The 24195-nt window shown below is 45.8% G+C and overlaps 2 protein-coding genes across 4 annotated transcripts in view; one reads left to right on the top strand and one right to left on the bottom strand.

Moving 5' to 3' along the window:
• URB2 (URB2 ribosome biogenesis homolog) overlaps positions 1–22790 on the bottom strand; it is a 34608-nt gene extending 11818 nt beyond the window's left edge. The window contains exons 1-7 of one of the 2 annotated variants that reach the window (XM_012459851.2): positions 22703–22790; positions 21202–21340; positions 16545–16721; positions 10752–14079; positions 5322–5482; positions 2894–3004; positions 1094–1336 (exon numbers count right to left, since the gene is read on the bottom strand). In XM_012459851.2, the coding sequence (XP_012315274.2) occupies positions 1094–1336; positions 2894–3004; positions 5322–5482; positions 10752–14079; positions 16545–16721; positions 21202–21327 (4146 nt within the window). In that variant the 5' untranslated portion in view covers positions 21328–21340; positions 22703–22790. The remainder of the gene's footprint in view (positions 1–1093; positions 1337–2893; positions 3005–5321; positions 5483–10751; positions 14080–16544; positions 16722–21201; positions 21341–22702) is intronic. The other variant, XM_012459852.2, reaches the window with a different exon arrangement.
• Positions 22791–22917: 127 nt separating this feature from the next.
• TAF5L (TATA-box binding protein associated factor 5 like) overlaps positions 22918–24195 on the top strand; it is a 35965-nt gene continuing 34687 nt past the window's right edge. The window contains exon 1 of one of the 2 annotated variants that reach the window (XM_021677241.2): positions 22918–23155. The gene's annotated coding sequence lies outside the window, so the exon portion shown is untranslated. The remainder of the gene's footprint in view (positions 23156–24195) is intronic. The other variant, XM_064383579.1, reaches the window with a different exon arrangement.

Raw genomic sequence — 24195 nt, 5'->3', positions numbered from 1 at the left:
CATTTCTCAGAACAGGTCCCTGTCATTAAGCAATGCATTAACTGTCTTATTTATGAGTTCCTACACATATAGTCAGCCACACATATAGTGGTGGCACCATGAAAAGAACACTGCTCAAAGATAACAACAGTCTTGAGTCTAAGGTTTAGACTCAGCTAAGTAACTGGTCAAATCATTTGGTGGCACTGAGCCTCAGTTTACTCATCAATAAAATTGGATTACCACCTCTTTCACAGGCTTGCTATAAGAGCGGTACATAACAAATGTTCACTAAATGTTAGCCGAACTGCAATTTTTTTCTGTGGGACATTTATCCCTAGTTTCAGTTTAACTTAAAAAGGAGCATACTATAAAACTGGAACTCAGGATGCCTCATTCCCTACATCCATTTGAATTATAAGCCCAACAAGAGATCTATGGAAGTGAGTGACTTATTTAAATATGTGGTGAGCAAAAACAGAATAATTCCTAATGAGCTTCCTTAAATAGCACAGATTGTGTATCCCTTATCCTAAAGCTTTGGGACCAGAAGTGTTTCAGATTTCAGATTTTGGAATATTTGCACATATGAGATATCTTGGAGATGGGACCCATCTAAATATAATTTAAAAATTCATTTGTGTTTCACCTTATATACATTATATACATAGCTGAAGGTAATTGTATATAATCATTTTAAATAATTTTGTGCATGAAACAAATTTTTGACTGTGGTTTGACTGCGACCAATCACATGAGGTCAAGAGTGGGATTTTCCACTTGTGGAATAATGTCAGCACTCTAAAAGTTTTGAATTTTGGAGCATTTTGGTTTTGGGATTAGAAATGTTCAACCTGTAATATCCAAACACTATTCAAAGCACTAGATCCAACGAAGAAAAACATCACTAGAAAAGCACAGTACGAAGGTCGAGTGTTTTTGTGCTTGAGAAACCACTCAGCTCTGAAATTTACTAGAACAGAAAGTTTGCCTAGCAAATCATTAATTTTATTATTATCCTGCAACAGTAAAGCTTTGCTGCCAACTTTTATAGACTTAAAAGTACCCTGCTCACAGAGGAAAAGCTGCCTGACGCTGTCTCCCTCCTTCTCACCTTAGGGTGACACTGCAGGATTGAAAAGAGCACGTTGTGCAGCCTCGGGAAGACGCTTCCATACTCCAGCGGCTTCAGATGGTCCAAAGGGACAGTGAGCAGGATGCTGAAGGCCAGGCTGACGTGGTGTGGGTTGCTAATGGCCTCCTCCCCCTGCCGCAGCAGTGCAGCCAGGACGTCTAGGACAGGCTCGACCACCGTGAGGGACACAGGCTGCTCCTGACAAGCTTCTCGGTTTAGGAGCTAAAGGGCAAGATGAAATAGAGAAAAAATGAAAGTAATCCTCCAGGGAAATAACACAAACACTGCAGCACTGAGTGACTGCAGTAAACATGTGCTCCAAAATGAATTGATGTGGTCAGTGGGCAGTTAAATACCATTTGTTAAATTTCTTACAAATCAGTTCTAGTTAAAGATATTCACCTACTACTGATCTAGAAAATAAAGAGAACAGACCCAAGAGGAAGAATGCTCAAAGTTTTACCTACGTAACCTGGGAGAGATCACCCGTGACCCTCCTTCTGAGACACACAGCAGCCCTGGTGAGACCTTTCGGGTCCTGTCTCTCACAGCGCTCACTGTTCTGCTGGGTATTCTGGCTGTGCGGGCCCCTGCTCCACCGTTTGGGTGGACATAAGCGGATTCTAGCCTGGTGTTCTTGTCAGTGCAGGCCTACCATGCATATCGTCTACACTGTGCCTGCTCGTCAGCATGGGTCACCTCCTTTTACAGCCCACATGCCTCACCTGATGCTCACCACACACACTTGGTGACAATGACCTCTGCCATCAACCAACGTGGATGCTCAGGAAAATGACAAAGTAGCCAAATTGAAAACAAGAGAGAACATTAAGTCTGTTTTTTAGACCCTTTTGCCCCAGGAACATGCTAACCCAGGCCAATTCTCTCAGGTAGCAACAGCTAGAATTAGTGCAGAGGATGATGGTAAAACATACACTGCTCCTTCGCATCTAAGTGTAAAAACACTCATGTCAGGGTTTTCAGAGGGCAGGAGACAGTCCCAATCTGAGCCAGGCTTTTGTTCTAGTGAAACAAACAGCCTAGCAACAACTGGACACAAATTTTAACATTTGAGTAAGACTATAACAAAATAACCTCCTATCTGCAACATTACTATCCCATCCTATAAAGCATTTAATTCTTACTGTATCATAGGCCTTAAACACACACATACACACACACACACAGGAAACTCCTACAAATAAATGAGTGCATTAAACTAATTACAACATTTTGTGGGGACAAAGAAAGCTCAGAATTCCTTCTATTATCATCTGATTAAACAGGGATCTACAATGCACCTATAATCCTGGTGACTTGGGAGGCTGAGGCAGAAGGATTGCTTGAGGCCAGGAGTTTGAGGCTGCAGAACACTATGTTTGCACCTGTAAATAGCCATGTCACCTTAGCCTGGACCACACAGTGAGATCCCATTTCTACAAAAATAATAAAACATAAAATTTTAAAAATTAAACCGGCCTCCACAATAGCCTCCCTTTATCATTACATCCCTCTTTTTACTGCCTGTCTTTTTACTGCTTCCCAATGCTACTAAATGTCCCTTAATGCCACCTCCCTTCCACTGCTCCAACTGTTAATACCAATGTGTTCAGCCAAGACACACAAACTTGGCATCCTGCTCACTGCCGTCCTCAGGAAGCAGCAGCCCACACATGCTCTGCATAAAGCCACATGGCAGCAGACCCCAAAAGGCTGACTTCTGTCTTTAAGGAAGAGGGAGGGGAGGAGCTGGAGGACACCTCTCCAGTGGGTACTCACTGTTAAAGCCGTGACTATCTGGGGACATGCACGCCACAACAGACTTGCTTTCTCTCCACTGAGTGGGCAGTTCAGTAGCAGTCTCAGCAATGTAACAGCTGACACAACAGCCTGAGGAAAAAGAAAAAAATTAGCAGGAGAGATAGCCCGTTCTCTCCAAGGAACTCTGCCTGAGGACGAAGCCTGTTCACTGGGAATGCAGCGATGGAGTGGAGCCCTTGAGAGCCCTGGTGTCAGGGGACATGGACAAGGTGTGCTTAGGGTTAGGTCCTGAGGGGGACGCCCCTCACATCAGCAGGCAGACAGGAAGGAAGTGGAGAAGATGAGCAGAGCTGGGGCAAACTCAGGGTCTCTCAGCAGCTTCTCACTAAAGCAAACACGTAAGTGGGCCAGGACAGTGAACTGCACGAGGTCACACACTGCGACCTAATTATAGAGAGCCTGTGTTGGCAAGGTTCTGTCCACGCAGAGGATGCTGGCTGTTACTTACGCATGCTTACAGATAGGAGGGGCTGGAGGAAAACATGGAAATAATCAGGTTAGGTGCTGTGGTCACAGGTGTCACATGTTGACATGACGGCAGTATGGCCCAATTGGGTCACATGTTTCAAAGTGGATGGTGGGAGAGGTCTTAAGCAAAGAATGATGAGAATTTAACTTTTTTTTATTTTGAGACCAAGTCTCATGCTATCACCCATGTAGGAGTGCAATGGCATGATCTTGGCTCACTGCAACCTCCACCTCCTGGGCTCAAATGATTCTCCTGCCTCAGCCTCCCAAGTAGCTGGTATTACAGGCACCCATCACCACGCCCGACTAATTTTTGTATTTTTAGTAAAGACAGAGTTTCACCATGTTGGCCAGGCTGGTTTCAAACTCCTGACTTCATATAATCCGCCCACCTCAGCCTCCCAAAGTGCTAGGATTACAGCATGAGCCACCACACTGGCCAGAATTTAACTTTTATATGTATCAGTATTGTGAATAGGTAGTACTTAGTATTTCACATAAAACCACACATTTATAATTTGAGAAACTTCCTCTTTGAAAAATAAGGTTTTAAACAATGAGACATGGGCTGAGCCCTACCTTTACTAGGTGCCTATATGAAAAAACTGACCCAGTGCCAGGCATTTCACACTGTCAGTCAGTTTCTATTTCAGCCTCACACCAGCCTCTTCTCCCCTAATGCTGTGTAGCACCACAACCCTAGACAAACTCCTGGCTTCTGCCCTTCACTCTCTTCCCTTCCCTGCTCCTTCTCACTATGCACATCCCAAAGTTCTGTCTCCACTCCCGCCCTCCTGCCCACCTACAGGCTGTACCTCCCTACCAGGCCCGCCTGCCGGCACTTTTCCCTGTCCATCTTCTCACACTTGCACATCCCCTGCTCCTGGCAGCCCAACACACTTCCTGCACTGTGCACGCCTCCCTACCCTCCCCGCTGCTGCCCCAACCAAGCCTCCCGCATTCTTCAGTGCACGCTGGAGTCTCACTTCCTCCGGGAAGTCTCCTGACTGACTGGTCCAAATAGAAATTTGGGTTTGTTTCCTCTTGGCTTGCCGAAGGGAAGCCCAGAGGCCTGGAGTCCTTCTCAGAGCTGTCGCCCAATCATGCTGCAGAGGCACATGACAAAAAAGACCAGAGAGAAGACCAGGTTCTCCCTGCTGCCGCCCTCAGACCTGATCTACACCCCTCCCTGTAAGCTCCCAGATTAGCCTCTCGAGCTCTTCTCCTGTCCAAATCAGTACTCAATACCAGTGTGCTATATATGACCAGGAGTCACTAAGCCATTCATGAGGCAGAATATGCCTAGACCAGAGACCTTGGCTGGAGTCTCTGCCCCACTGACCACTGGCTCTGTGGCCTTCTTCCTTGTGTAAGAGTGGGGACATCTGACCGGTCCAGTGCCTAGGGGCACTCAGAGAAGCAAATCCCAGCACGTTAGCTCTGTGCAAAGGCACTCAACAAATGCAACAGCACGCAGGCTCTATTAGTGACTTCCATGGGAACTGAAGCGGGTAGGCTAACCTAAGCGCTTCTCAAATGCTGGCATGAGGGCAGTATGGCCCAATCGGGCCACATGTTTCAAAAACTATGGTGCAAAAGGTCTTCAGCAAAGAATGAGCAGAGTTTAACTTTTTTATGTATCAGCTTTGTGAATACGTAATACTTGGTATTTGAAGTGCTAAGACCACACATCTGTAATTTGAAAAACTTCCCGTTTGAAAACTAAGGCCTCCCTACACTGCAACCTGGGCTGTCCCAACCACAGCTCCCTCTCACAGCCTCCCTCTTTGCTTAGAGTCTTTACCAGTTAGAATGTGTTTGTTTAGTTTTAGGGGTGACATCACAACTCAAATCGGTTTTCCCATTTGAGCTGACATGGTTTCTGAGCCTGCCACATGAGGAGGGAGAAGCCACCCACCTGCACGTCTGCTTCCCACATGTTACTGACGTCCAGTCCCTGGAGAACACACTGCATCACCAGCCTCAAGTCCTCTATTGTCCCAACCTCTAACATTCGGGTGAACAAGGCTCCCAAATGAGGCTCAATATCCTGAGTGACCTGAACAGGAATTTCAGGATCTGTGTGGGAAAGAAACCAAACCTGTTAAGATGTGACAGACAGACAGGTGAAATAAATTACCAAGTAGCCGTAGGATGAAATCGTGCACAGCTGTGGAAGCCATCAAAAATCACCAAGTCAGGGGCATGGTAATACAAGCACTGGTGGAAAAAGCAGGTACACGTATTTAGCGTGATGCCATGTTCTCATACACAGCTGTACCTGTGCAGTGTGTATACACACACAAACACAGAAGATGACAGCCATGCTTAGGAGGTAAGCTCTGAACCACAGAAGACAGGTGGCTATTACTTTGTGCCGTTGACCCTTGAACAACGTTTGAACTGCATGGATCCACTTATACATGGGTTTTCTTCAGCCTCTGCCACCCCTGAGACAGCAAGACCAACCCCTCCCCTTCCTCCTCCTCACCCTACGCAACGTGAAGACAAAGAGGATGGAGACCTTGATGATAATCTACTTCACTTAATGAATGGCAAATACATTTTCTCTTATGACTTTCTTAATAACATATTCTTTTCTCTAGCTTACTTGATTATAAGAATACATAAATACATATGTGAAATATGTGGTAATCGACTGCTCATGTTATCAGTAAGGCTTCTGGTCAACAGTAGGCTATTAGTAGTTAAGTTTTGGAGTGTGATTTTTTAAATAGAATTGTTTCAGAAGGATATACATGGATTTTTTTTACTGTACCAGGGGTTGGTGCCCTAACCCCTATGTTTTTCAAGGGTCAATTGTATTTTTTCTTCTGTTTTCTATTTCTTTTATAAAATTGGTAGGGGCGCAAGAGTGGGTGGTATTTTAAACAGATGGGAAGGTTAAAGAGATTAAGAGACTCACTTTTCAGGACTGCATGACTGTCAGGAAGTCACCCGGCTGTTTCCCATCATCCCCAGTGTCCTTGGGCCCACGGTTTCACAACAACGCCCAGAGCCAGGGCGCTAAAGGCTCTTTATCATCTGACCCCAGGTCATCTTTCCAGCCAGTGCTTCAGCCCCATCTGACTATTCCACATTGCCAGAATACCTTCCTGCTTTCCTGTCTTTGCTTACTGTTTACAGCACTGGGGGAAAAGGGACCAAAGGCTTTGAGAGGTAAAGATCTAGGTCTGAGTTTCCCACAAGCTGTAAAACCCTGACTCACGATCTCCCTCATCAGTGAGGCTCCTTTCCTGAGCTTCAACACCCTCATCAGTGAAGTGGGCATAACAGCACTAACTCCTGTGACTGGCAAGTTTAAAAAGGCCACAGAGCTCACAACATAGTGCTCTCACATGAAAGGCTCCCATTTCCACCTGCCCTAACTACCCTTCAAGGGCCACTCAGGCTAGGCCTGTATGTGGCCTCTCCACCCAGAGTCCCATCGCTCTGGTTCGCTTTATGGCGTCTCCCCCACCTTTACCCTATGACTGGTGTGAATGGATGTTTACTTAATTACAAAGGCCAAAATCAACACCTCACTCTCCTCCAGAGTAGGATACAGTCTCAAACATACAAGAAGCATTTTAATTTTTTTTTTTATTTTTTTGGAGACAGGGTCTTACTCCATCACTCAGACTGGAGTGCAGTGGCACAGTCATGGCTCACTGCAACCGTGACTTCTTAGACTCAAGGGGTCCTCTCACCTCATCCTCCAGAGTAGCTGGGACCACAGGTGCATGCAACTGCACCCAGCTAACTTTTTGAAGAGACGGGGTTTTGCTTTTTTCCAGGTTGGTCTCAAACTCCCAGCCTCAAGTGATCTTTTGCCTCAGCCTCCCTAAGTGCAAGATTATAGATGCCAGCCACCACTCACCGCCAAGCATTTTTAGAAGTGTTGGTTTCTGTAACTGAATTGAGGTCCTCTGTTCTACTGTCAGAAGGTATCTTTATAAAAGCCGACCTGTGAACCACCCTCGAGGAGGACACAGGGAGAACTCCATGGCTGGGGCACCTGCGCAGCCCCTCCTCACACTCCCTCTATCCCTGCCTGAAGCCTTAGGCCACTCCTCACTTGGCATTTCTTCCACAGCACTCACAACTCTAGCACTTCCCTGGACAGAGCCTAACAGCTCAGGTGGAAGAGGCCTGGACACAACACCCCAAGCCGATGAGCTGAGGGCACAACAGTGTGGCAGGCTGGCCTGGCCCAACTTGACCATGCCGTGACCAGGGGGCTCTGTCCCTGGGTAAAAGATACCAGAAGTCCAGGGACATACAGTTAGGACTTAAAGATTGCCTCAACTCGGCAAGGCGTGGTGGCCACACCTGTAATCCCAGCACTTTGGGAGGCTGAGGTAGGTGGATCACCTGAAGTCAGGAGTTTAGACCAATCTGGCAGACATGGTAAACCCCATCTCTACTAAAAATACAAAAATTAGCCAGGTGTGGTGGTGTATGCCTGTAATCCCAGCTACTTGAGAGGCCAAGGCAGGAGAATTGCTGGAACCCAGGAGGCAGAGGTTGCAGTGAGCAGAGACCATGCCACTGTACTCCAGACTGGGTGACAGAACAAGACTCTGTCTCAAAAAAAGAAAAGAAAAAAAAGAGAGACAGAGAGATTGCCTCAACTCACCAGGGTTGAAGAGGAAAAGGAGGTCAAAGTATTCTGTTTAACTAAGGGGCACAGGGGCAGACATTCAGACCACCAGCTGCTGTTTCTTGGGCCATTCATTTAGAACACTATAATTAGGTCGGGCGCGGTGGCTCAAGCCTGTAATCCCAGCACTTTGGGAGGCCGAGGCGGGTGGATCACGAGGTCAAGAGATGGAGACCAGTCTGGTCAACATGGTGAAACCCCGTCTCTACTAAAAATACAAAAAATTAGCTGGGCGTGGTGGCGCATGCCTGCAATCCCAGCTACTCAGGAGGCTGAGGCAGGAGAATTGCCTGAACCCAGGAGGCGGAGGTTGCGGTGAGCCGAGATCATGCCATTGCACTCCAGCCTGGGTAACAAGAGCAAAACTCTGCCTCAAAAAAAAAAAAAAAAAGAACACTGTACCACTGTACTTAGGCTTAATCAAAGACTCGATTTTAGCTCCCATTAAGAAGGTGAATACCATTCCCTAAAAGAGTCGCTGACACAGTAAGACAGAACAATGTAATATCAAAGCCTATCAGTTAATCCACAGTCAAGCCAGAAATAGAGAGGTTACTGAAAGGGAGACATCAGCAGCGCGATTTGGGCCACAGCACTTCAGTTCTCGTGCTTGCACAGGCAGACCGGGTGGCTTCACTTTCCGCGAGAACCCATTTAACCCTCATGTACTGAAAGGTAGGCCCGTGGCCCCATCTGTCACAGCTTCTCCACCCAGAAACACAAGAGGCTAACCTGTGCTCCAAGGATCAGATTTGCCTGATTTCCAGACCTCATCTCTAAAGACTGACCTGACCCCAACCCTTTCATTACCACCAAAACAAAAAAGGCCCCCCACAATTGTGGTGTGTGCCATCCTGAAACAGAAGAAATCTCTTCTTGCTTCTTTGTTTTTTGGGAAGAGTAAAAGTGTATTTTATTTGTATACCCTAATAAAGGTAACAAATCTTAATCACCTTTCACTATATTTACAGGAAAACCTCAACTAACTCTAAATGGGCCTCCAAAGACATTATGATCTATCCCCTGCTATGGCAAGTTTAATTAAACCATAGACAAGTATTTTGATGTATTATTAAAATGTAACATTAAAGTGGTATAAAGTAAGAAAATAGCAACAACCACAACATGTTAATACAATGATTATTTTAATTTTTGCATGCATTTCTAGCCCGTCTGCATGCGTGCATATTTTATATAGTTGTAATTGTGGCATATTTAACATTTCATATTGTACTTTTTTTGCTTAACAATATTTTCTAGATATTTCTAGCCCTTGTCTTCATAAGAGTTTTCACAATTATAATTTTAATGACTGCACAGTAACCCATCAACCTTTGACCAAGGGGACTGTAAAGGTCGACTATGCAGGAAGACATGAGCTCTCTCGCTTCTAGGCTGTGTATGAGGTCCTAGTTTGCTGCCTGGAAGGCTGCCTTCAGACTAAAATACTATGATGACATCGAAGGCGAGCCTTGGTCCAATGAGCACCTGCACCTGGTAGCAACCTAATATGGGGGAGAGGGGCAGGGGAGGGAGAGAGGGGCTGGGAGGCAGCGGGGTGAACTAAGGAAGGCACAGTCCTGCCCTCAAGAAACTGTAAAAGGCTCTTTAGAAATTAAGTAATTTGTACTTTTTAATTTAAAGTTTACTTTATTGGCTGGGCACTGTGGCTCATGCCTGTAATCCCAGCACTTTGGGAGGCCGAGGTGGGTAGATCACAAGGTCAAGAAAGCGAGACCATCCTGGCCAACATGGTGAAACCCCATCTCTACTAAAAATACAAAAATTACCTGGGCGTGGTGGCACACGTCTGTACTCCCAGCTACTCAGGAGGCTGAAGCAGGAGAATTGCTTGAACCCGGGAGACGGAGGTTGCAGTGAGCCAAGATCATGCCACTGCACTCCAGCCTGGGGACAGAGTGTGGCACAACAGTGTGGCTCAAAATAAATAATAAATAATAAATTTTATTTATTTATTTTTGTGAGACAGGGTCTCACTGTGTCACCCAGGCTGGAGTGAAATGACAGGATCAAGGTTCACTGCAGCACCAACCTCCCTGGGCTTAGGTGATCCTCCCACCTCCAACTCCGTGGCCAATTTCTGTATTTTTGGTAAGATGGGGTTTTGCCATGTTGCCTGGGCTCAGGCAATCTGCCCCCTCAGCCTCCAAAGTGCTGGGATTACTGGCGTGAGCCACCATGCCTGGCCCTGTTTTGTACTTTTTTAAAGTTGGCAGATTTTTATATCTTTTTAAAGTCAATTTATGGCACTGAAAGTCTGATACATAAGAGCCTATTAAGGATGCAAGTATCTATGTATCTCACTGCAGCCAAGACAAGTTAAAGACTAAAAAACTGAAAAGGAGTGGATTTCAAAATTGTAAACTTACACAGAACAACCTCCAAAATAAGTGATCAACTGAGGCATAGAGTAACCTACAGAGGAGGCTGCTGTTTGCACAGTAAGGAAGGAAACAGTGGTAAGGGTAATTGCTTAAGTGTGCCTAGAATGTAAATAAAAGGCATGAAGTTGTGGGTGCTGGGCCTAGGAGGGAGATTGTCTCACGGTCCGCATGTGGTACCTTTCGAACACACCACGTGTTCACTTATTCCCAGTTCCAAAAAGGGGAGCAGCGGAAACTAGACCTCTATAACACAGGATTAACTCAGGAGAAAATACCTTACCCGCAAGAACTCTTCTCACAGAATGAAACATGGAGGTAAACACAGAGTCCTTTTTGGGATGGAGTTCTGGGGCCAAAAAGAACAGAGTCAAAAACTGCAAGGCTGCCTGAAAAGACTGATCATGTCCTGCAAGAGCTGGTAACTCCAACAGTATCTGAGAGTAAACACCCTGGTAGAGGGCAGCATGGGAGAGCAGTGTCCCGTCGGTTACTTGGGAAATGTTGGCCTCTCCTTCCCCGCAGTGCTGGCCGAGGTCGGCTTCCAAGAGCATGCTGACAGATGAGATGAGGACCGAGGGAAGGCACCAGCCCCGGGCCCCTGGCACTGAGCAGAGCTGCAGCACAGCTCCCGTCTGCAGCACGGCCTGCTGCAGCAGCTCAGCCAGAGCTGCTGGGGCCTCCTGGCTCAGCTTCTGCTCTTTGAGGAAAGGTCCCAAGATATGGCACAACCTGGTTAAAGACACCAGAAGGAGCTGCCTGCCCTGATGGTTCTGATTTTCCAACTGTTTGCCAGAAGCTGCCTCCATGTGTGCTTTGGAACTAGAGAGGAATGCGGTGATTTTTCTAAAATTGAGCACCAAGCTCAGCTTCATTTGGATGAGCATCTGCATTAGCTCCTCTAAGAATGTCCCTATCACTTGGAGGAATTCCAGCCAAGCGGGATCATCCATCTCAAGAGGAAATCTACTACTAGCTCTGAACAATGAGGTCAGTACAATCTCAAAAATATCACTAACATACATGATCTTGAACACAGACCGAACACTTTTCCCCCTTTGCAGGTAACCAAGAAGCTGGTAGCAAGTCATCAAGAACTTGAGAGCCAGTGAGGAGGAGCAAGAGCATCCTAGTTTGGTGACAGCCATGGACAGTAACAGAAGAAAATAATGCACATGATAGGGCGGCAAGAGGTTGTCCAGCTGTAAAGTAGACATCACTTCCAAAAACTCCAGGATGCTTTCCAACTGTTCTTCCTCCAGCTGGATGGGGAAGTCACTCTTGACCAGGGATAGTAAGTTCTGGGCAATTTCTCCTCTAGGTTCTATACCTTCGGGTCCAACTTTAGCAAATCTGTTTTCCCAATGAGCCACAATCATGTGGTCCTTTTCAAAAAGCCAGGGAAGCTGCTGACTGATAAGACCTGAGTCACGCTGGGCACCAGAACACAGAATGCTGGAACATCTTGCGGCTAAACACATTAAGAAAGCAGAATGAAGGGACTGCATCTCTGGAAAGAGAGGGCTGTTAAGGATGGCTCTGGATATTTTTTGCAGTGTGATGTACGGCTCTTCATCTATTGAGCCGTCCTGGGCTCTGCCCATTGGTAAAGTTCTCAGCAGGACACTGGCCAGGTATCTCACATCATCTGGACACAGATAGGATATTAAAATGGTGAGATTTGACACAATCAAGTGCCAGTGTGCTACAGGGTACGTGAGTCCACTCACCGTCCCTACTTGGCTGTCCCAGGAAGCTGTCGTTCTTTGATTCAAGTTTTTTCTGCCAGAACCAATAATAAAGGCAGCATCACACCTCAAACTTTGGAGGGCTTCTTCAGACCGGAAACTAGTTTGCATTAAAGTTCTTTTCATTTTCTGCAGGTACAGCTGTTCTAAGCAGTATCTACCAAGAGAGTTGAACTGAGCTGTAAACTTCTCTATCTTCTTCCAATGCTGTGTTTCTACACCTGGAAGCAATGAAGGGAGGTCCAAGATCTCCAGAGCAACACCTGTAAGGGCCCCGGACACAGAGTGATACTGGCTACAGTTCAAACTGAACATAGCATCCACCTGGGCCCAGGTGTAAGAGAGCAGGAGTGCAGAGTCACTGACCTTCTGCAGCCACAGCTCGAGCTCTGGGCCTGGGGGGTCTAGAAGGGCCAGCAGGGGCTGCACGAGCTCCCTCAGCATCCTCTCCATCATGCACTGTGTCCGTCTGACGATGGGCAGGGGCGTGCTGCTGTCCAGGCTCCTCATGTTGAACATGATGCAATGCAGCAGCGAGCTCAGTGACAGTGACTTCAGGGCCATGTCAGCATCACTCTCCAAATAGGGCAAGACTAAAGACTGGAACTTCTCCAACACAAGGGAACACGTGTCCAGGATCTGACTCAGAGGCAGCTCCAGGAGGCACGCACAGAGCACCGTGGACGGGCCTGAGGCCAGCATAGGCTGCCTCAGTGCCTCAGCAGCTGGACGACAGATCACCCCCAAAACCTCTTCAAACAACCGTGGCACTTGTCGGAGTTTGGCATAAGTCTGGAAGAGAGTATGAATAAGCGCTTCCTGGGCTTTCTTGGTTCGAAACTCCGTTACTTCTGCATCAATCCAAGCTGAAGCCAGCAGGTCATCCAGGTCTGGCTCCAAAATCAAATGATTCAGCGATATCAAAGTCTTTAGGCAGCGGAACCAGGCTGGTATGGGTGCTTGTGCATGGTTTATCAGCAGCTCAGCCACACGACGGTAAAAGTGGAACTGAATCTCTTCGTGCCGAATCCTGTCAGCAGCGATGTTGTAGATATTGTTGTTGGCCACTGAGTTTAGTAGCTGTTCCACAACCAGAAGTTCTGTGGTCCAATCTGATGTGGACAGGGCTTTTCTCTGCTCCTCCTGCAGGTGTGAAATCTTCAAGCAGCCAAACAGCCTGGGGAGAACCTGGAAGCAGAGAAGCTGGTTTCCCTCCTTGAAGTAAGAATCTAGAAAGAGCTTATACAACAAGGCCACTGAGTTGGCCACAACAGAGGTATGAAGGGATGTTGCACAGTAGCCAGCATCGACCAGCCTGGTGAGCACGGTGTCCATGGGAGCCAGAAGGTTCTTCATGGCTCCTGTCTTCGTATCCCCTTGCTGTTGGTCCAAGAGCTCCTCCTTGTAGGAGGACAGCAGCTCAGGCTGAAAAACTCCTCCTTGGAGCATGGCCTCAATCTGACTCCTGATGTCCCGACTCAGCACCTGCCTCAGCTGACCCTGACCAGCCTGTGACCATGTGCCCCCAGAGAGTAAGTGCCTCAGGACCAGGCCTGGCTGGAGTAGGTGAGCAGTCACATCCCCAAAGGCACGTCTTGGGTTGACCTGCTGCTGCTGGATGAAGAGGTAATGGCCAAGGGCCAGGTGAATGACCTCAAACAACTGGGCTACCACGGCTCCTTCTGGCTGCCTGCAGGCCGACCAGCAAAGGTGGCTCAGCAAGGCCACCATCAGCTCCTGTTTGGCCGTGTAGATGACAGCAAGGGCAGGTGTTGACAGGATGCCCTGGCAGCATCGAAGGACAGCACAGATGTTTCTTTGGGATCCCGAAAGAGAGAACTCAGCTATTCTCTCATTTATGATCTGAACATTAAGAAAGAAAGAAAATTCATTACTTATCTTAGACCCATACATATGCAAGAAAAGTATTAAAAAAAAAAAATCAACAAACTCACCCATTACCCTCACCTTGGTAAGAAATACTGTATGTCAATGAACTTGACATAAGCTTAGTGCATCAAAAATAAGGCAAAGCACCTGTTTTAATTCCTCTACCTATCCATCTTCTACCAAGGCAAATCAAAAAAAGAATCCATGCCTTTGTAAATTTGCTGTCCCTTTTTTTAAAAGCTGAGTTTTAAAAGGCTTAAGTGCCAAATATCACTTTCCCTTAGATCCTAAACCTGCACTTGAGCTTAAATGTTACCAGGCAGAGAGACAGTAGCACTTGAGTTATGACCTTGTGGTCCAAAATACATGTTTATAGGCCAGGCATGGTGGCTCACCCCTGTAATCCAGCACCTTGAGAGGCTGAGGTGGGTGGATCACTTGAGGTCAGGCAATCAAGACCTGCCTGGCAAACATCGTGAAACCCCAACTCCACTAAAAATAAAAAAAGTAGCCAGGTGTGGTGGCGGGCACTTGTAATCCCAGCTACTTAGGAGGCCAAGGCAAGAGAACTGCTTGAATCTGGGTGGCAGAAGCTGCAGTAAGCTGAGATCAAGCCACTGCACTCCAGCTTGGGTGATAAGCAAGATTCTGTCTCAAAAAAAGAAAAAAATACATGTTTATAGTCAATTGTACTTTTTCTACTTAAAAAGCCAAAGCAAAAAGCACTCTTTGAAAAAGGAAAGCAGCTGGGTGCAGTAACTCATGCCTGCAATCCCAACACTTTGGGAGGCTGAGGCGGGGGCAGATCACTTGAGGCCAGGAGTTGGAGACCAGCCTGGTCAACATGGTGAAACACCATCTCTACTAAAAATATAAAAATCAGCTGAGCATGGTGGCGCAAACCTGTAGTCCCAGCTACTCGGGAGGCTGAGGCACAAGAATCACTTGAACCCAGGAGGCAGAGGTGCGCCAAGATCACACCACTGCACTCCACCTGGGTGACAGAGGGAGACTCTATCTCAAAAAATGTTTAAAAAAGGGAAGCAAATGTTATGTTACTACTGCTTATTATATAGCAAATCTATTGTCTACTGCTCTCAAAATTCCAAAATTCACAAACACCAGAAAGTTTGAGAACCAGGCAGATTCTATAATTCACTCAGAGGTTAAGTGACTTGCTCTCAGCCTTATAGAATCTGAGAATCAAACCTATCTCAGGTGCTAAGTTATCAGTGCCCTAATGAGATAGGTATTATTATTTCCATTCAAGTAATTGCTAGCCATGGACTCTTAAAGTTACTCTGGAAAAGCTGTAACAAAGATGACAAATCCTTAAATGTCAATGCACTATTACGGTGATCTCCAAATTTTTTATTATACAACTCACCAATTTTTCCTGCACTTATACTCAATAAGTATAATTTATTTATAAATTATACACATATGCCACAGTACTAACATTTTATATAACTATAAAGCATATATAAAAATAAAAATTAAGTATGGCTTTTTAAACAAGGAGACATTTTCTTCCCATATTCCAAAAGACCATTTGAAATAAGCCACATTGGTGACCATTGGTTTATTAGTTTAAAAACTGACCCAGTTTGGAACATAATCTCAAGAACCGTTAAGTCTATATTCCATCAGGCAGCTCAGTCTTCGTTTCTCTCCGTTCCCAGCCTCTAATGATTTTCTCTCTGCCTGCACACTCATGAGGGTGAGGCAGTGTGATGGCTTCACAACCCAGGCTTTACACTCGGGCAGAGTGAGGTTCGAATCCCAGCTCTGCCACTAACTGGCCATGGGACTTTAAGAAAGTTAAACTTCTTTGAGCCTGGCACACAGTAAGTGCTCATTAGTAGCAGTTTTTATTCTGTCTAGCTATTCTCATGGTATTCAAACACACTCCATTTTGACAATGAAGTTCATACTTCTGGTCTGAGACTTCAAAATCACTTCCAGTCAAAAACTGAGGAGGTCCCCAGGTTGCCAGCCAAGCCACTAGTGGCACTTGTGGCTCGAAGGCCATTGTAAAAAAATTTTTTAAAAAACCCTTTGAGGAAATTCCTGTCTGGTTTTTGACCTTTGATCTCCCTCCAGACCAAAAGAAAGGTGAAGAAGAAGAACAACAAATCAGAGTAGCATAATTTGCTAGCTACCTTTTCCAATTAAAAAGGTAATCAATAACCTGTTTATGAAATAGTTCTAAGCTTTATTTTGAATATTAAATAACAAAGGGTTTAGCATGGTATAGAGTATATGATAAGCATTCAATAAACAGTTATTATTGTAACTCTAATAATATTACATCCTTCTCCCCTACCTTGATATTTCCTGTATCTTCATATAATTGACACTAAAGCAAGTTTCCAGCATTAAGAAGAAATCAATGGAGATGCATCCAATGCATATAGGACAACAGAAGAGTTAATTACCTTGACTAGGGAAATCTGAAGATTAATGGTCTTTCCATTCTTGAGGAGATTCTGCAATTTTCTGCTATGTAAAATGTTATCTATATAGATCCAAAGCCTTTCAACAATATCTTCCTTCAGTTCAAGTTTCTTCTTATAAAATGCAACCAATGATTGTCTTGCCCAATCAAGTAATACCTGAATTTGAAGGAAACATACACTGAAAATAAATTTATTTGCTAAGAGAGAAAGACGTTGGCCACTATAGGGACATTACGGATATTACCAAATACAATCACCATGGGGAAAAAAAAACCTTTCTTTTAAAACTTACCTTTGGTAATATGACATAAGTGTTTTGGTATTTTAAAATGTTTATTATTAAAGGATAAGGAGGGGAAGACAATAAATTTGTCTTCAGCGAGGGCAAATAAAAAGTTTCAGGTGAAACTCTAACATGTCTTACCGCCTTTGCTGAGGTTATACAGGCATATCTCATTTGATTGTGCCTTGTAGATACAGGTTCTGCATTTTACTAATTGGAGGTTTATGGCAACCCTGTGCCAAACAAGTCTACCGGATCCTTCATTCCAACAGCGTGTGCTCGTTTCATTTCTGGCACACTTTGGAAATTCTCCCACTATTTCAAACTTTTTCATTCTTATTATATTCGTTATGGTGCTCTGTGATCAGTGATCACTGATGTTACTATTCTAATTGTTTTGGGGAGCCATGAACTGTGTCCTTCTAAGTCAGCAAGCCTAATCAATAAATCTTCTATGCCTCCTGACTGCTCCATCAAAATGCTATTACCCTGAAAGGGCTATTTCCCCCTCTCTCCCTCTTCTCTGGCCTTCCTATTCCCTGAGATACAGTAATATTGAAATTAGGCCAATTAACCCTACAATGGCCTCTAGGTGTTCAAGTGGTAGGAAGAGCTGCTTGTCTCTCACTTTAAATCCAAAGCTAAAAATAATTAAATTAGTGAAGCAGTTTGCTGAAAGGTGAGACAGACCAAAAACCAAGCCTCTTGAGCCAACTAGCCAAAATGTGAATGCAAACAAAAAGATACTGAAGGAAACTGAAAGTGTTACTCCAGTGAACACACAAATGATAGAAAGTGAAACAGCCTTATTGCTGATGTGGAGAAAGTTTTAGTGCTCTGGATAGAAGATCAAACCAACCACAACATTCCCTTAAGCCAAAGCTTAATCCAAAGCAAGGCCCTAACTCTCTTCAATTCTATGAACTGAGAAAGGCAAAGAAGCTGTGGAAGAAAAGCTAGAAGCTAGCAGAGGTTGGTTCATGAGGTTTAGGGAAAGAAGCCATCTTCATGAAAGTGCCAGGTGAAGTTATCTAGAAGATCTAGCTAAGATCATTGACGAAGTTGGCTACACTAAACAACAGATTTTCAATGTAGAAGAAACAGCCTTCTATTGGAAGAGGCCATCTAGGACTTTATTTTTATTTTTTGGGTTTTTAAATTTGTTTGTTTTTTTTTTTAAACGGAGTCACACACTGTCTCCCAGGCTGGAGTGCAATGGCGCGATCTCGGCTCACTATAACCTCTGCCTCCCAGGTTTAAGCAATTCTCCTGCCTCAGCTTCTCTAGTAGCTAGGATTTCAGGTGCTGCCACACCCGGCTAGTTTTTTTGTTGTTTTTTTTTTTTTAATTTTTAGTAGAGACGGGGTTTTGCCATGTTGGCCAGGCTGGTCTCAAACTTCCAGCCTCAGGTGATCCACCTGCCTCAGCCTCCCCAAGTGCTGGGATTACAGGCATGAGCCACTGAGCACAGCCTCCATCTAGGACTTTCATAGCAAGAAAACAGATGTCAATGCCTGGCTTCAAAGCTTCAAAGGACAGGCTGACTCTCTTATTAAGGTCTAATGCAGCTGGTAACTTTAAGTTGAACCAATGCTCATCTACCATCCCCAAAACCCTAGGCCCCTTAAGAAGTATGCTAAATGTACTCTGCTTGTGCTCTGTCAATGGAAAAACAAAGCCTGAAGACACCACATCCATTTACAGCATAGTTTACTGAAGATTTTTAAGCCCATATTGAGACAGATCAGAACAAAAAGATTTCTATCAGAAGACTACTACTCCAGGGTGACCAAGAGCTCTGATGGAGATATACAAGGAGATGAATGTTGTTTTCATGACTGCTAACACAACATTTATTCTGCAACCCATAAATCAAGGAGTACTTTTGACTTTCAAGTCTGATTATTTAAGAAACACATTTCATAATGCTACAGGTGCCATAGTGATTTATCTGATGAATGTGGAGAAAGCCAAACTGAAGATCTTCTGGAAAGAATCACCACTCTAGATGCCAGTAAAAATATTCATGAATCATAATAAGAGGTCAAAATATCAACATTAACAGGAGTGTGGAAGAAGCTGATTCCAATCCTCATGGATGACTCTGAAGGGCTCAAGATTTAAGTGGAGAAAGTAACTGCATGTACACTGGAAATAGCCAGGGAAATAGAAGTAGAGCCTGAAGGTGGGACTAATAAAACCTGAACAAATAAACTGTTTCTTAGAGATGAGCAAAGAAACTGGCTTCTTGAGATGGAATCTACTCCTGGGGAAGATGCCGTGAACATTGCTAAAATGACAACAAAGGACTGAGAACAGAACTTAAACTTAGTTGATAAGTAGTGGCAGGTTTTGAGAAGTCCAATTTAGAAAGTTCTCCCATGGGTAAAATATTGTGTCTTTCATGAAAGGAAAGCCCATCAACGCAGCAAACTTCACTGTTGTCTTATTTTAAGAAGCACAGTCACTGTAACCTTCAGCAATCACCACCCAGATCATCAACACTGAGGCAAGACCCTCCAGGATGAGTGATGATTCCTTGAAGGCTCAGATAACCAATAACCAATAGCATTTTTTGGCAATAAAGTATTTTTAAATTAAGGTACGTGTATTTTTTAAGCATAATGCTATTGCATTCTTAATAAGTTATAGTATAAACATAAATTTTATATGCACTAGGAAACCAAAACACTTGTGTGACTTGCAATATTGTGATCTTAATTTCATTTCACTGGTATGGAACAAAGCCTGTAGTATCTCTGAGATATGCATGTACTAAGTTTTAAAAGTCAGAACAGATCGTATAAGAAAAAAAAGAAAAAGAAAAAGTTAGAAATACAACTGCCCAGAATAACCACAGAATGAATCAGACACACAAAGCAAAAAAGCAAGAAAGAGTTGAAAGTCTGGGATTTGCGTCCTGGCTTCCCCCACATTACCTGCAGCTTAACCTCTAACACTATTAATATTTATACTTCATCCGGGAGACAGACAGTCGATATGAAATCACGCAAGTGCTTTATGAAAAGGAGGACCGGTTCCATTACTGTGTCACGTTTCCTCATTCACAAAATATTGAAGAAAAATGGTGAGGAGGCCTCAGCTCATGATACCAGAACTGTCAATAACAGTATGAACAGTGACAGATGCCAGAAGGAATACAACCTCTCAGCGTAACAGCAGAAACCTTGGTCCAACTGGCTGCGAGAGCCACCCCTTCGTTTCACCCTGGGCAGCACTTGCCAAGTGACTGCCCCGCTGCCAAGATGACTCCCATGTTCATCCAGGTGTAGAAAGCACTGGATATGACCGCTGCTCTATGCACCACACCTCATCATCACTTTACATATGTCATCCATCTTGGACACATTTTGTGCTGTCTTCTTTGACAACACCAACTGGATGTGTATTAATCCAATTTCATGAGCTTGTCATCCTGGTGTTTATCACACTGACTATTTCTTAGCCAAAAAAGCTTGAGAAATTCTAACAAAATGCAATGCCTTTGTTGGTACCTAGCCTATTTCTAAAACGGCTTTATACTAATACTAACATTTCTCTACTTCCCAACCTTCAATTTATCCAATTCTGAAGAATTTTAACAAAGCACCACCAACCACTGCTTATGAAAGATCACTTTGGATTCATAAGCAAATGCAGTTATCAATGGACTTTCAGGAACTAACTTCATAACTTAATTCCCAATGTGTTCATTAATGCATACACTTAATTTATAATATAATGTCTCCAAACAAAAGAGATGCTAAATTCAGTGGGTTTATTTATTTATTTTAAAGAGACAAGGTCTTGCTCTATCACCAGGAGTGAAATGGCACAATCATAGCTCATTGCAGCCTCAAACTCCTGGGCTCAAGGGATCCTCCCACCTCAGCCTCCTAAGTAGTGGGGACTACAGGCACATGCCACCATGTCTAACATATGTATATATATATCTATTTTTTAAAGTTAGAGGTTAAGCTGCAGGTAACGTGGAGGAAGCCAGGACACAAATCCCAAAACGTAATGAGATCCCAACATAAAGGGATCTCATTATGTTGTCCAGTCTGGTGTAGCACTCCTGGCCTCAAGCAATCCTCCTGCTTTGGCCTCCCAAAATAGAGATTACAGGCATGAGCCACTGCCCTCGACCTAAATGAGGTTTTTTAACAGAAAAAAAAAAAAAAAAAAGCATTAATGAAGTATCTGACTCATTACTTTTTTCACTGACATTTCATTTAACTTCCAACAAAGTTCCCTCCCCAACCTTTTCTCTCTTTTTTTTTATTTTAACCAATTGCCAATATGCAATTATCTTGATAGACTATAAAAATATGAGCTTCACATTAAACTTACTTGTTCTTTATTTGGAAGAAAGCACTGATGAGAAATCCAAGCAAAGTGAGCTAGTTTTAGTTTATCTTCCCAGGAAGTTGTCTTGCTTTTAAGCTTAAGGGAAATGCCAGAATAAACAGCAGCCATTGCTACAAGTTATCTACAATTTTGAAACAATGAAAAAAATACATGTTATAACATGGTCAGACTGAGCAGGCACCAGAAAGTCAACAGTATTGCAATATTGTATCTTATTGTTCACCTAATATGTATTCTTTTAAAAGTTTTTAATGAATCAACAGTTCGGTTGCGGTAAATCTACATACAAGATACTAGACTCCATGAATTTTCAGACAAAAGCATGACTCCCTGAAGGCTCAGATAACCAACAACCAATAGCATTTTATGGCAATAAAGTATTTTAAAATTAAGGTATGTACATTTTTAAGGTATGTACAAGAGATTCAGACAAAAGCAGGCAGAAAATGGACGGTACACACAGAAGATGGACTATATATATTCCAGCTGTGATCAAACATCACATCCACAAAGGCGAGTGTGCAGAAATCCAAGAAGGCAAAAATCAGTGTTTACATTACTTGTGGAAAGAGTCATTCATACATTGTTTCCAATTGAAAGAGGAAAAGATACATAAGCAATATCTGGAGAAAGTAGTATGTCTCCAAGTGAAAAGGAAATCCCCAAGGGAATACTGTTATTTCAGCTGCAACAGTAACTTCCCACTAACTTTCATTCATTCATGTGTAAATTTACAATGCACATACACACTTCAAAAAAGACTCTACAAGAGATACTTGCACAAGGAAAAGACTAAAAATAGAAAACAAAACGTCATGAAGTCTCGGGGGGAGCAAACATACCAAACACATACAGTTACTATAAAACTGGGTACACTTGGCTTTGAGTTTCCTAAAAGTTATAGTAAAAAGGAAGGTTAAGCCGTTTTCATTTTAGAAATTAAATTATCCTTTACTGCAGAGAGAAAGAACCATCAAGTGCTGTCAGTGTTCCCATTTTGTCACAATGTCCAAAACGAATTCAACGATGCCTGACTTCTAAGTTCAATACCACAGACCGCCACTGAGACAGCTACAAAGTGCATAACAAGTGTTTGTTGAACTGGCTACAAAGACGACCGAGATGCTCTTCCCGGCTCCGCTAGAGTTCCGCTTTCCTGGCCTCCAGCCGCCCTTACCCGGCAATGCAAAGTCCAGGGCGGACAGCAAAGCCCTGCCAGCACTCCCTGCCCAGCAGAAAGAGACCAAGTAACAAGAACCAGAGGAGAGCAGTTAGGAGCCAGGAGGGAGTTCGCCTTCACAGATGGAGAGCGCCCAGTCAGCTCTCGCCCAGAGTCTGCTGGCGGCACTGGAACTGTGCCGGGTGGGGGGCCCCCGTCGGGGCCCAAACTCAGGTAGGGGCTCTCCTCAGGACCAGCCCCGGATGGGGGACTCGCCTTGGGACCTGGTTCCAGGTAGAGAGCTCACCGAGGGTAGGGACTCACCTCGGGACCCGGGCCCGGTAAGGGGCTCAACTCGAGACAGCCCCGGGTAGACAACGGAGGAGAGCGGCGGCGGCGACGGCGGCAACTGCTCTGGTTCCGCAGCCCCAGCACGTGGGCCCGGCCCCCGCGCTTCTTCCGCCCGACGCCGGCGGCGCAGCGGGGAGGGGCGGCACGCACGCCAGGCGTCGCCAGCCGAGCGCCGAGGCGCCTCGCCCATTGGCGGAGACGGTTGCGCGTTGGAGGCCCAAGCGGCCCAGCCCGCGGCCCGCTCCGTGTCAGTCAGTCATGGAGCGGCCGCCCAAAGCGGCGGCGGGGGCGGCGGGGCGCGGGGCGCGGGGGCCCAGCTGAGCCGGCCGTCGGATCGAGACCCTGCGGCAGAGACGACGGAGGCGGAAGCAACCCGATCCCGGAGGCGGCGGCGGCGGGGGGAGCCGGAGCCGCCTGGGATGTTCAGTGAGTGCGGGGCGCTCGGGCGGGGAGGATCGGGAGGGTCGCGAGGCGCGCGCGCGAGCGGGCGGGCGGGCGGGGACCAGGGCGGCGGGGCCTCGGCCGGGCGCGCCTCGGCTCCCGCCGGCGGGCGGTGGGGGTGGGGCGAGTGGGGGCGGGGCGGGGGGGCGAGTGGGAGCGAGGCGGGGGGGCGACGGGTTGCTCTGCGCGGGCGCGGCGGCCGCGCCTCCGCCCTCGGCCTCCCGAGTCCCGGGCTGGGGCCGGCGGCGTGGCCTGCAGTCGGCGGCTACACCTGGACTGGCGTCGCGTTCCTGCGCAGGGGTGGGTCCTGCGGGTCGGATGCTGGGCTCGGGGAGGAGGTGGCGGGCGCCTGCGGGGCAGGGATCTCAGTGCCCCACAGCCTGGCCGGGAGCACGTCTTCACAGCTCCTTTGCATGTAGGGGAAAAGGAAATGTCTTTGCGGCGAAGTCGGGATTCAACTTTGCACATGGTGATCGTGCGTGGGTGGGTGTGGAGTCGGTCTCCTCGTGTGACACGGGGGAGCCAGAGTTAGACTAGCTGCTGCGGGAGCGTGCCGACCTGCAAGAGTGTCTCAGGGCTCTTTGCCTTATGACAGCAAGGTAAGGTTGGTGCGCCCATGGCGTGGGACGGGTTCACCACCTCCAGCTCGCGAAGCTGCCAGGCTTTTGAAAATGCGTTGGTTCGAAGTGAGTGGAAGATTAGAAACAGTGGTGTCATTTTAGACTTAGCGGAAGTGGAGTGCAGGAACGCTACATGCAGTTCTCCCATTAGTTGTGAAAGCCGTTGTACTGCGGATCTCGCAGTCTCTGTGGTTCTGGGATCAGAAGGTAAATGCTAGTCCCATGCGGTGTTTGTCTTAAATTACTGTACCTAAACTGACCTTGCAGATTGGATCTCGGAATGGTGACTCCTGCGAAGAGACAGTTGGGAGCTGTGCTGAGAGGAACAGTAAGGGCGGAGCATGTTTTCTATTAGGCGATTCAAGTGTGCCAACACCTGAGTTGGGGGTGTAGGCGAGGACACGG

Source organism: Aotus nancymaae, unplaced genomic scaffold (genome assembly GCF_030222135.1).
Source record: "Aotus nancymaae isolate 86718 unplaced genomic scaffold, 86718_ANA_hifiasm-v0.15.2.pri h1tg000032l_0, whole genome shotgun sequence".
Lineage (NCBI taxonomy): Eukaryota > Metazoa > Chordata > Mammalia > Primates > Aotidae > Aotus > Aotus nancymaae.
The sequence above is the reverse complement of the archived record's forward strand: the minus strand, read 5'-3'. Positions and strand labels throughout refer to the sequence as shown.